Genomic DNA, 13,392 nt, shown 5'->3' with positions numbered 1-13,392 from the left:
ATGATGATTCTGTTGTTAAAGTTACCACTTTGTCTGTTATTGAGATCTGTGCTTTATGAGCAAGCGGGATTGGCTGGTATTTAATCTTCTAAAACAATACACACAGTGAGTGAGTGAGTATGGTTTTACGCAGCTTTTAGCAATATTCCAGCAATATCACGATGGGGGACACCAGAAATGGGCTTCACACATTGTACCCATGCCGGGAATCCAACCCGAGTGATCGCTTTAACCACTAGGCTACCTAACCGCCCCCAATACACACAGGATTACTGGCAGGACCCTAAGGAGATTCTAGTGCAGGAGAATGTGCTGGTAGAATGTGATAGCATTTATTTGCATAAACTTGAGAAATTATTTTTTACACATTTTATGATTTTGTATTTTGTAACAAATCATTCAGGAACTTTCAGGATGACAAGTAGCTCAGAATCAAATCCAGTTTATATGGAAGCTAAGTAAAAATATGAAAAAGTATATTATGACCTGTTTATGTTTTGATTATCATTTAGGATTGAACTATTTATCCCACGCTATTTATCCCAACAGGGCTCAGTCATAATTATGTCGTGAGAATCTCATTGGGCATTTTGGTTGTCAAAAAATGGTGGGCTCAGTGTATTGGCATCGATCAATTCAAGACCAAGCACTGGGGGACCCAGGTATTTTCTACATTGCAAGTATGTCACGAATGACGAGAAATTGATCTGGCTATTGACGACAACCCGATCCAAGCCATCCCCCAAAATCAATACCCAAATGAATTGGCCTTAATTTGCCATCGGTAGACATACCATACTAACACCTTCGTTAAGCATTCATCTGTAGTTTGGGAGGTGTAACATTGGTGTTTTATTAATTGATGAAACTAAACTTCTAGGTTTGTGTTGCGGCTACCTGTCAAACACAAACGGGTCCAACTTGGCACATATGAACCTGAAGTGGGCCAATTAGTCGAAGACGGATTTGTTTGAGGTATAGGCGGCGGTACCGGAACGGTTCGGTAATTTCGGTTGGACCAAGAGCGCCTATGCTTCATGTATGATATGGATTTTCACGATGGAGACGTAGAGATATGACAAGAAACGAAAACAACGCGGAAATGGAATGACTTAAGCAGATGGTGCAAATGAAGCTTTCTGTTGAGTCCCTTCCTCTTGGTGAATCGACGGCGCGAAGTGATTCCTGGAATTGATGTGGACTAGATAGGGAAGAGATGCCTGTACTTGCTTCCAAGGGATATAATTGACATACTTTGGATGGATATTCGGTACATATTTGAGAGATTTGATGAAGAATTTGTGAGATTTTGACATCTGATGGACAATGAATTGACAGCTGGAAAGTCTTGTTGATGATTTACCAATAAATTTGTGTTTGGGAAGATTGAAGATTTTATATGAAATTTCTTTTCTTGTCATACTCTGGTATCTATAAGACAGTGACACCCTGGAAGACAGGGTCCTACCAAAATGAAAGATGTAGGCTAACTATGTGTGAAGAAGATTCATATTTTGGATTTGAAACAAGGATGTAGCTCGTCAAGAGGATCCGAAAATTTTATGCAAGGAAAAGCACATTTTTGTATGTCCAATTATGGTGTTAATTTCAACCAAAATTGGATTAAATCTTATGACCTGCAAATTACAGTGCCTAATTTATCATCGTTTAATGGTTGATGGTTTTTCCCAAGGAGGGGAATTATGTGTTCTCGAAGCACTTGAGTGGTAAAATTGGACGCTGGTGAAAATTCGGAGGCATTGCTAATGGAAGTAATGGAAATTTACCATTTTGTGGAAGTGCCATAGTGGGAATACGATGCATCTGATGCTGTCTCTGTTGAGAGATGCTGATTCTGCTCTACGGTTTCGGTGCCAGATTATGGCTGATTCTTTTCAGTAAACCACGTAAAGATTGACGTTTTAGATGCTTGATGCATTTTCAAAAGTCTTAATTTGTGATATATATTCAATGGTACTGCTTTAGAACTAGAGGTAAGAGCAGTTTTATAATGATTTGGAATTTTGGAATTCTTTGTTGGTGATATTGTCTTAAACACAAATCTAAAAAACGTTCTGTATATTTCTTTTGAAAATTGATTTCAAATGATCCAAATAAGTTTTACCATTTCAATGAATACATTATAGTCAGTCTTGATGATGATTATTTTGATAACATATGCTTTACATGTTTAAGGATTTTTTAATGGTCATTTTGCTGAGATATACCATAAAATTTTAAGATGTAAGTAAAATTAAAATACTGTAAAATATGGCTACAAATTATCTGAATGTTTACTTTGAAAACTTTGATTTTGTATAATTATCACCAAAAAAACACTTTAAAGTGAGTGTGAAGATTATGAAAATAAATGAAATTTATGGAAATATTGGAACATGGTCAAGAACAGCAATGTTAATCCTCTGTTCTGTCATATCTTATGTCCGACATCAACAGAGGGAGTGGGTGTTAGCAATCTAAACATAGCAGCTCTTGTGTGACATTAGTCCCAATTCCTTGCCACTGAATTTCTCCCCAACAATGACTTAATTCCACCCTTCCAGGGCCTGAGAAATAGCTATCCGGTGAAGGATTATTCCAGCCAGGACAACTGAAAGTGGTGCAGGAAATAACCATGGTTATCTGAATTGTCACTACCTTATTCAACTCAATAAATGCTGCTGGCCACAAAACTAGTGGTCTCACATTTACCAAATGCAATACCTCAACATGAATTAATTTTTTTATACAGATGTATGAAGTTATTTCAGTCAAAACAAATAGATTAAAATTGATTGCTGGCATGTTTAGAATATTTTCAGTTTATAAAAATTAGGCAATGATTGTTTATGTATATGTTCCAATGTTTTTTATGAAATAATAAGAATTGAAATGGGGTTTTTTTGTCGTTTTTTTGGTTTAATTCAAATAATCCTAATTTCACGTGTTTGTGGCGTTTTTGTGTGAAGTACGGTGTAGGATACCAGCTCAATCTCGGTAGGAAGCTTCAAGATTCTTACATGTTTCCGTGGGCCGAGCAATTTACTGTGATTGTTGTGACCAGTTGTTAGGGGAACCTACAATCATGAAAGATTTGAGAATAATCCTTAGTGGCATCTTGCCACTCTAAAGGTTGGGCTTTTGGTACTTGGTAGATATTCCCACAGTTTGGATGTCAAAGAATATGTCAAGGATTACGTTTTCTTTGAACTGGCAGTTGTTGTTTTTGGGATATTGTGTAAAATAAATAAATAAATAAATAAATAAATAAATTGTCTTTGAACTGGCAGGTGTTTTTTTAGGATATTGTGTAAAATAAATAAATAAATAAATAAATAAATAAATAAATAAATAAATAAATAAATAAATAAATAAATAAATAAATAAATAAATAAATAAATAAATAAATAAATTTTGCTTCTCTACCCACTGCCATGAAACAAAATACAAATGAATCTTTCAGATAACAATCATCACTCAGTCCCAGAACCTTTTCAGTCATTTTCAATGTAACCTCAGTGTTTCAACTATTTGTTAACAATATGAGCATTTTGGAACAAAGTTAATTGTTTGGAGTTTTATCACAATATAAGCATTATGTTTTTATTTATTATTTTGAAATAGAAACTATTGGTCTGACAGGTGATATTTGTTGTCAAGGAAGTAAAAGTATGCTTGCTGTAAGTGTGTAATTGGTTACCATGGTAACAGTTTCTGTTTGTTATTTGTTATTCATGAAAGTGTAATCAGTATCAAAGGGAGAATTATATTTTCACGATTCTGACAAAATATTTTTATTTTCTGGGATGTCAAGCTTTTGTACTACCTATATCATACAGGTTGTTTTGTATTTTCCGATGTCTGTATAAAAAAAACATGACTTAATCTTTCTTATTGTGGAGTTGGACTTTAGATTAAAGAAAAGCCACAGCAATAACAGAATAATCAATAATATCTTATATTTTGTCTGGTAAATAAAGCAGGTTTAATATTAGTTCTAATAATTTAGTTTAATAGAAGACTTATCTAAGCCTGCTTCGACTGTGTAGCTTTGTAGAAAAAAACTTTGTTGATGTGGTGGTGAAAGTAAACATCGGATGAAAAACAGGTTGTTTTCTCATATTCTAAATTTCCCAGGAAAGTGCAAGTCAGTGCTTTTCAATTTTACTTCACAGGAAAAGTCTCCTCTAAATTTAGAGTTAACTTGTTTTTTTCTAAAGCTAATCTCACATTAAACGGCAGACATGCTTTTGGAAAAAGGTGATTCAGCAAGTGAAGCGTTTAACTAAACTTTTGTGTTTTGTTCCTTTTCCTTAAGTACGATGACTTAACTTGATTGATGGCAACTGACAAGTTATATTACCTCTTCAAGGGGAATGACTGGAGTCACACCTTTTCTTTAGCCAATCGGACGATTTGGGATGGAGTTGGGAAAATCATCCAAGATGGCATTAATCATGAGGACCTTACATTCAGTGACGAAAGCACTTCAAATGCCCCTGTTCTATTGATTGGCGCAGTGTCAATATCGGAGATGTCTGTCAGGGCAATCAAAATTGAAATCGAGCACCTGTCGTAAATTTCAAGTGATCTGAAGATTTACAAATGTGGACTGTTTTATTTTATAACCAAACCATGTGACCATAGTTTATGAGGAAGACAAAGAATTTGGGGATGAAATTGACTTAAAGAGCTGCTATCAAGGATCTGTTGAAACTGTTATTTATTACCCTAGAAAAATGATATTATACTATTTAATGCCAAAATGGGAAAACGATTAACTTGAAATGACCTTGAGAAATGAAAAGGATGCTGTACTAACTGGCTAGAGAAACCTGAAGAAAATGGATTTTTTTCAGTTTAGAGTGTTGGCAAAATCATTCATTCAAAAACTTATAAATAAAAAATAACATGGCATGTTAAGGTTATTCCAGTGCTTTGAACCTAAAAGACTTTAGAAATCGGTAACATTCAAAACATTTGGTTCTTGCACTGAAGAATTACAGAGAAAAGCCTTCTTTAGTTAATTCAAACATTTGCCTGGTGCCTTGTTTGCCTTCTTTTCATGTTAAGTTACAGTTTCCCAGAACTGACAGATTATGAGTTATTAAGTCTAAACTCTTTCATTCCAGGCGTTGAACCGATATACAAAGGCAGATTACAAATTCTAATCACACCAGGTCCTGGTTTACTTGATCTGTTTCATCACGATAACGTTTTCCTTTCTTGACATGGTCGATACTGAGGACATACAACTGATTATCCTTTCAGAGTTTATAATTGGTACAAATTCTCCAATATAAATAAAATGATATCATGTAACAGAGCTAATATATATTATTGAAAACCAGATTTTAATAAGCAAATCTTTCTAAAACAGTTGATATTGAGGCAAGGATGTTTATTTGGTTGTGATATTTAGGACCAGTGTATGGAGTATAAAAACATGGAACATCAATGCCAGAAAATAACCAGTCTTGATTATCCACCGATACAAATTCCATTGGGCATAAAAGGCAAAAAAAGAGTGAAAAATATATGAATGGATCACTGAAAATCAGAAATGACACAGGTGTTAAAAAATCTAAAGTCTAAAATGAAAATATTTTTTTCATGTTCGGTAAGATGTAAATAAGTCGAAAAAGGTATTCACGACTAATATAATTAAACCAAGATATTTAAAATGCTGTCCGAGTCTGTACATAAATCTGCCATATTTTCAACGGAGGATTTATTTTTGGAATATACCTAACTAACCTGATAATACAGAGGTATAAATCGATGAACGCAAAAATCTAAATTTAGATACATGCTTTAACCTTATGTTCATGAATTTGAAGTTATGATTCAAAGTCTTGAGTAATTTGTAAGTCTAGCCATTTCTAGGACTCCATGTTAACCCCTAACTGTGGACTTGAGAAGTAGAGAGAATACTGCCCTTTGATCACAGCTAAGTTGCGAGTTGGGGAGCAATTGGAGTTTGAATTGAGATGTGAATTATTTAGTGTCAGGCTTTGCTGATTGTTGCTATAAAATCACAAAAGTGGGAGACTTATTACGGATGAAGGGGCACAATTGATGAACATCAAATTTGAAATCCCATAACGACAGCATTTACATTGGAAACCACTTTAAAGTTTGTTGAGCGTCTGAAATTTTCACCAAAATTTGTATCCTGTAATATTGTTTGTGTCCGGAATGGGGGCATTATGAGAAATAATGTCAGGAATTTTTTGAATTTTTTTGTTAAGGCCACAACAATATATTTTCCTTTTGGGGAATATTTTTGGTCGGTATACAAGCGACATAGAATTAATATGCTTGTATGCTTACTCAAATAATGATCTTACATAAATAACTTTTTATATCATCTATAACCTACGTCAAATATTTGAGTAATAATTATAATAATAAGAAATAATTTTGAGACCGGGCTTTTCAGATTCCAGAACATTGATGGTTGTTCCTTTTCATTGTGATTTTTGATTGAGGTCATGGGGTTAGGGGACAGTGAGGTAGCCTAGTGGTTAAAGGATCATGTTGAGGGCCCGGGTTTGATTCCCACATGGGTACAATGTGTGCAGCCCATTTCTGGTGCCCCCCCTCCTCCTTGATATTGAGGAATATTGCTAAAGGTGGCGTAAAACTATACTCACTCTTTGGGACATAATTAGATCCAATATGGCATCTTAACAAGGATAAAATTTTCAGGGTCGTATACTTGTTTTAAAAACATGAAATGTAAATATTAAATGTTAACTTTCCATTAATAAAACCAGTATAGGAACTCGCTCACTGATTTTAATCAATATTTGAGATGGTAATTAAAGTCTAGTTTGTAATTCAAGAACTAGCTTCGAATACCAGCCTAATCGGTGAAACTGCTGTGCTTTGATGTAGAACTGATTAAAATAAGTTTTCTTAACTCATCCTTTTGATCTCAGTGGAGACAGTGAACTCAATCAGAATAATTGTTACATTTTTGTTTCATAAGAAATATAAACCAAGTATTAATAATTAGTCATGTTCTCTTACAGTATTCTGACGAAAATTCCAAATGTGGAAACCATTTGTACAGGTCTATAAAACATGTTCAACGCGTGGCGCTGATGTCATAGCCTTTTGAAGGTGTTAATAAGCTTGGAACAACATTCATAGACCGATGGTAAGAAAATAGACCCTGTTCATTCTGCTGTGAAAGTTTACCGTGTCGTGTCGACAGACATGGAAGCCCCACTCCTTGCCAGAAGACAAGGAATCAGTGACCGTGTAAGGCACGAGACTTGAGTCTGTACTTCAGGGAGTCAGCTCGTCGATTCTCACCTTTAATACAGAAGATTGATTTCACACCAGCATGCAGGGCGGGAGACTCGCGCGGCATTGATTCGGGTTGTTGTCATATCTTGGCACGGCGATAAGGAAACGAGGGTCGTTGTCCAGAACATTTCTTCGTTGATGTGGGCTTCAAAGAAGTTTTTGCTGAGGGAGACAGCAACTCGTTAGAAATGAAGAACGTGAACTACTTTGACGTTTTACTGCACGATTCCAAGTTCAGGGATGGGAATGGATTTTGTATCGTGACTAAATTATTGTTTTGAGATCTGAAAAGTGGATTTTACGTTAACTCGCCAGGATGATGCGACTACTCCAGGTATATGGTTATTGTTATTATTTTTTACCTTCTGAATATGATGATGTTAGTGTGGACATTTAATGTGACATTTCATTGTTGTGTTGGATCACTGTATATTGTGAGAATCACAGAGCAGGTTATACATCAGGGCCCCATTCCACAAATGATCTTAGCACTAAGACAATGGAAGATGTTTTGTGGAACGGTGCCCTGGTGCTTGAGAATATCTGTGCTTATGTCACTGACCAATGCATAGTTTTGCCATCCAGTTGACATGAATTATTTCAGGGATGAACCAAGGAACCTTGACATAGATTTACAACAGTCTTAGCGCTAAGATGCTTTGTGGAATGTTTATACTGACAAGTTGTGGTTACTTCTATATATGTGATGATAATCCCACATTGTGTTTAGGCCACGCATTTTTTATGTTTCGTTTCACGCCCCCACCCCCCCACTGAAAAGCAGCTGGGAAATAAATAAATTAAACATAAAAACATTATTTTTTAACTCCGGTGGTAACATAGACCCTCAATATAAAATGTTGTACATAAATTCCATGTCTACATCACTATCAGTGATTCAAGTGGCCAGCTGCTGGTTTCACTCCTCAGCAGACCGATTACATGTAAATAAGGTAAATAAATGATTGACGTTGCTATTTATTTTTATTTCGACTGACTATGTGAGTAAAAGCTGGAATTAATCTGTGAAACACTAAATTTATAAAGTATGGCCTAATTGATAAATGTGATATTTGTTTCAATGAATTGTTTGATGTTTGAGCATGTATGGGTTACTTCCCTTCTGTAGGGGCGGTCGGATAGCCTTGTGGTTAAGGCGTTCGCTCGTCACGCCAAAGCCCCAGGTTTGATTCCCGAAATGGGTACAATGTGTGAAGCCCATTTCTGGTGTCCCCCGCCGTGATATTGCTGAAATGTTGCTAAAAGCTGAGTAAAACCAAACTCACTCACTCCCTTCTGTAATCAACATTGCACAATGATTTGTCTGTGAGTGAGTGAGTTGAGTGTAACGCCGCTTTGAACAGTATTCCAGTTACATCACAGCGTACCACCCTCAATCACGGGTATGGTACTGACAAACCTATAAACATAATGGGGGCAACTGTGATGGGGTATCATTGGTTCCTGGTGTACCCAAGGGACAATACTCTGCAAAGCAAATGACAGCTCCTTACATGACAGGGCCACCCATGCCCCCAGAATTCCACTGTCCTCTTCTTATAAGGGGTCTTGCATTCTTGATGTGATATTTCTTCATCACTACTAATGCTACTACAATATATCAGCACGTATTTTCATACTTACTTTTAGAACAGTGATAATAGTTTTTTTACATCGAATCTTGTAACCCCTCAGCAGTTCTGCGTCAGACTATGTTCCCAGTGCCATAAGCTTCTGGGGTCATATTACATGGTGAGGTCATATTGCATGGAGAGGGTCATATTACAGGGTAAAGGTCATATTACAGGAACAGGGTCATATTACATGGAGAAGGTCATATTACATTGGGAGGTCATATTGCATGGTGAGGGTCATATTACATGGAGAGGGCCGTATTAGATGAAGAGGGTCATATTGCATGGTGAGGGTCATATTACATGGAGAGGTCATATTACATGGAGAGGTCATATTACATGGAGAGGTCATATTACAGGGAGAGGTCATATTACATGGAGAGGTCATATTACAGGGAGAGGGTCATATGGCATGGTGAGGGTCATATTACATGGAGAGGTCATATTACAGGGAGAGGGTCATATTGCATGGTGAGGGTCATAAACCATGGAGAGGGTCATGGTCATGCTGCTGTTACTTATAAGTGACCTTCACCTATGGCACCCTTGTGGGAATCAAACCCCGCCTTTGTCGTGAGTGAGAACGCTTTTACCAGTCGGCTGTGCCACCATCCTTGGGTCATATTACAAAATACACCATTATATGCTGATGGTCATGAAAATAAATGGTCATGTTACGTTATGATATTGAAAATGGAAATATAATATATAACTATAAGACAAAAAAACAACTGAGGAAGGGTTAAGAACATTTAACAACTGGGAGGTTTTCCTTTTTTAGTTAAACAAAACAAACAAACCATACTCCACCAAAGCATCGTTGCCTACCCACCCTCCTCATCCCACATCCTATTGCCCTCAGTGTAATCTGAAGCGTGAATGCATAACTAAATACTATTGATCACAGACAGGTAACGGACAGATGTCTACATGCATTCGCCAATCCCTTTCTGCTGATGGCTTCAGAAAATCCTCCCGCTTGCTCACATTGATTCTTCGACAGTATGCTGTGAATATTATTTTTTCATCTCTAATGTTGCCTTGTCCAAGTCCATCATGGATGAAATGCCATTTGCGATTGATTTCTTCTCCGATATCGACATTATTTCTGAAAGGAAACTCACCTGTTAAAAGAGGCCTACAAGTGTGATTGATCATGATTTCATGCACAAAATATTCCGATTTTGTTTGATGAATGTGTCAGCTTCAGCAATTTGGAAAGCTGAAAATGATTATTTACATTTTCAGAAAGGAATCACTTTAGTAAATTACCCCATTTAAAATATTTAGTGGGGGGGCCAGACATAAAACTCCTTCTTGAATTGATGTTAATTCATCTGATGTGAATATTGTGATCTTAATTCTGTTGCACAGTGAAAGTAATATGAAAATTGTTTTGTACTTAAAGAGGGAAGTTTTAAAAGTTCAACCTATGTTACCAGGGAAACTGAAAAACATTGGAGTAGATTCTGGAAATTCCTGGTCAGAAATGCTCCCTTGTGTTAGTCATAAGATGCGGCTTAACGTACCAGTGGTCGGATTTGGTTGTTTGGTGTCGTCATTCCCGGGAGTGTTGGTTGTTGTAGTATCTTGGTCTTCAGCAGCCTATGATTGTCTATAATTCAGTTAAAAAAAGATTTGATCCAAACTCACACACTCTTCAAAATAGTGGACTTTCTTGGGTAATCTTGCTATCAAGACCCTATGAAGATCTTGGTAGGTCTTCAGGAACCCATGCTTGCAGTAAAAGGTGACTATGCTTGTTGTAAGAGGCGATTAACTGCTGACTTGGTTGATGCATGTCATTGATCCCAATTGCTTGGATCGATGCTCATGATATCAATCACTTGATTGTCTGGTCCAGACTCGATTATTTACAGACCACCACCATATAGCTGGAATATTGCTGAGTGAGGCATTAAACAACAAGCAAAAAGAACAACCCACTTATAAGTTGTCTTAAGGGGAATAGTACAAGACAGACTAAGAAAGAATTTGAAGGTCAAAGGTTATGTTAAAGGTCATGGGGATTAATATATAAATTTCACAGACACATAATACTACATAATCTCCAGCACTGTAAAGATCTGTCTTTTTCTGGACAAATCTTATGAGTTAGGTATTTATAGAGACAGAAATCATCTCTCATATTTTTATTATTGGACATATCAATCTTGTCCTGTTAACTGGTATTTTATTCTCATTATGTTCATGCTTCCTATATCACAAAAAGTGATGAATTGTCAGTACCCTGACGCAGAAGTATGTTTATTGATAACTAAAAACTAATAACGATAATTATTTGGATACGGACATTGTGGCCTTCAGACAGGCCTTCAGACATTTGTTGTTTGGTATGTAATGAGATATTAAAGAAAGTCATTCTCAAAAGTTCATCTTTTTCAACTGCTATTGAGATAGAACATCTCCAAATGGGGAAGGAAAATAACCAGATATTTCACAATATCCTGTGTAAAGAGCTCAAAAGATTGCTGGACAGAATTCAAATTTGACATTTTGTATTGGTTTGAAGCTTCGGTGAAAAAGAAGATGAAAAGCAGCAGTGTCCATGTTCATCAAAGACCAATACACTTTTTGTCTTCAAAGATAGTCTTCAGCAACCCATGCTTGTTGTTAAAGGCTGCTGTGCTTGTCGTAAGAGGCGACTAATGGGATCGGTTGGTCAGGCTCGCTGACTTGGTTGATGCATGTCATTGTATCCCAATTGCTTAGATGCCCATGAAGATCCGGGGTAGAATAGGTCTTCAGCAACCCATGCTTGCCGTAAAAGGCGACTATGCTTGTCGTAAAAGGCGACTAACGGGATCAGGAGGTCAGGCTCGCTGACATGGTTGATACATCTTATCGATCCCAATTGCGTGGATCGATACTCATGTTGTCAATCACTGGATTGTCTGGTACAGACTCGATTACTAACAGACCGCCGTCATAAAGATGGAATATTGCTGAGTGTGGCGTTAAACAACAAGAAAACAAACAAACAGATTGATGCTAATGATGTCAATCACTAGATTGTCTGGTCCAGACTCTGCTATTTACAGACCTCCATCATTTAGCTGGAATCTTGTTGAGTGTGGCTTTAAACAACAAACAAATCATATCAAACTTTGTTGTGACCTTGAAGCTTATGTTACAGCTATGATCATTGGTAGGTGCTTTGTTTGTATGGTCCTCCTAGGGGCGGTCGGGTAGCCTTGTGGTTAAAGCTTTCGCTCATCACGCCGAAGACCCGGGTTCGATTCCCGACATGGGTACAATGTGTGAAGCCCATTTCTGGTGTCCCCCGCCATGAGATTGCTGGAATATTGCTAAAAGCGGCGTAAAACCATACTCACTAACTCACTCACTCATTGTATGGTCCTCATGAGTGTCCTCGTTGATATTGCAGGTGGTGCAACAAGGTGACCCCGAGAGATCTCGCCATGTGAAGGACCTCGAGGTCAGTAATCAGGAACTTCAGCAGGAGGTCCATGAGCTAGAGAAGTCAGTCCAGAGAACCAAGCATTTGGTAAGTGTCACATTGTGTGATTGCATATATAGATAACCATTAAAAATATACATTTCAGAGAGGCAAATATTTGCATAAAGTTCAAACAACAAGATGTCATTTGCACACATGTGCAACCTCTAGGGTCAACTATCACAAGACCTGTGATGATCCAGGTTAGAATAGGCCTTCAGCAACCCATAATGAAAGGCGACAATGCTTGTCGTAAGAGGTGACTAATGGGATCGGGTGGTCAGGCTTGGTTGATGCATGCCATCATATCCCAATCAGTGCTCATGATATCAATCACTGGATTGTCTGGTCCAGACTCTAATTATTTACAAACCCCCTGGAATATTGCTGAGTGTGGTGTTAAACAACAAACAAACACCTATCACAAGAGGGTGTGGGGCTGTCAATTTTCATAATGAGCTTTAAATTGAGATGACACCGTAACTCCCCTTTATTATACCAGACTCATCGGTTCTTGCATGATTTGTCTCATGTAGGATTTGGGGCGGTCAGGTAGCCTAGTGCACATGGTTAAAGCACTCACTCACTCACTCACTCACTCACTCACTCACTCACCCACCCACCCACCCACTCACCCACCCACTCACTCACTCACTCACTCACTCACTCACGTAGGATTCATACATGTTCTTTTACTTTTGATGATGCTAGACTTCACATGATGCCGAACTTTATTTGGACATTTACTTCACCATGGACTTTTTCTCAATCTTTAAACTTTAGCATGCCACATCTTATATACACTCTACAAAGACAAATGTCTCTCCAGAACAGGGCGGTCGCCTAGTGGTTAAAGCGTTCACTCGTCACACCGAAGACCCGGGTTCTATTCCCGACATGGGTTCAATGTGTGAAGCCCATTTGTGGTGTTCCCCGCCGTGATATTGCTGGAATAGTGCT

General features: G+C 37.4%; 1 protein-coding gene across 12 annotated transcripts in view; it reads left to right on the top strand.

Moving 5' to 3' along the window:
• The window catches only part of LOC124145761 (RIMS-binding protein 2-like), a 322,306-nt gene that overhangs the window by 157,399 nt on the left and 151,515 nt on the right, over window positions 1-13,392 (top strand). For all 12 annotated transcript variants that reach the window (XM_046515668.2, XM_046515666.2, XM_046515665.2 and 9 more), the window contains one exon: window positions 12,361-12,480. In XM_046515668.2, coding sequence (XP_046371624.2) covers window positions 12,361-12,480 — 120 coding nt within the window. The remainder of the gene's footprint in view (window positions 1-12,360; window positions 12,481-13,392) is intronic.

Source organism: Haliotis rufescens, unplaced genomic scaffold, assembly GCF_023055435.1.
Source record: "Haliotis rufescens isolate VD_foot unplaced genomic scaffold, xgHalRufe1.0.p SCAF_21, whole genome shotgun sequence".
NCBI classification, from domain to species: Eukaryota; Metazoa; Mollusca; class Gastropoda; order Lepetellida; family Haliotidae; genus Haliotis; species Haliotis rufescens.
The sequence above is the reverse complement of the archived record's forward strand: the minus strand, read 5'-3'. Positions and strand labels throughout refer to the sequence as shown.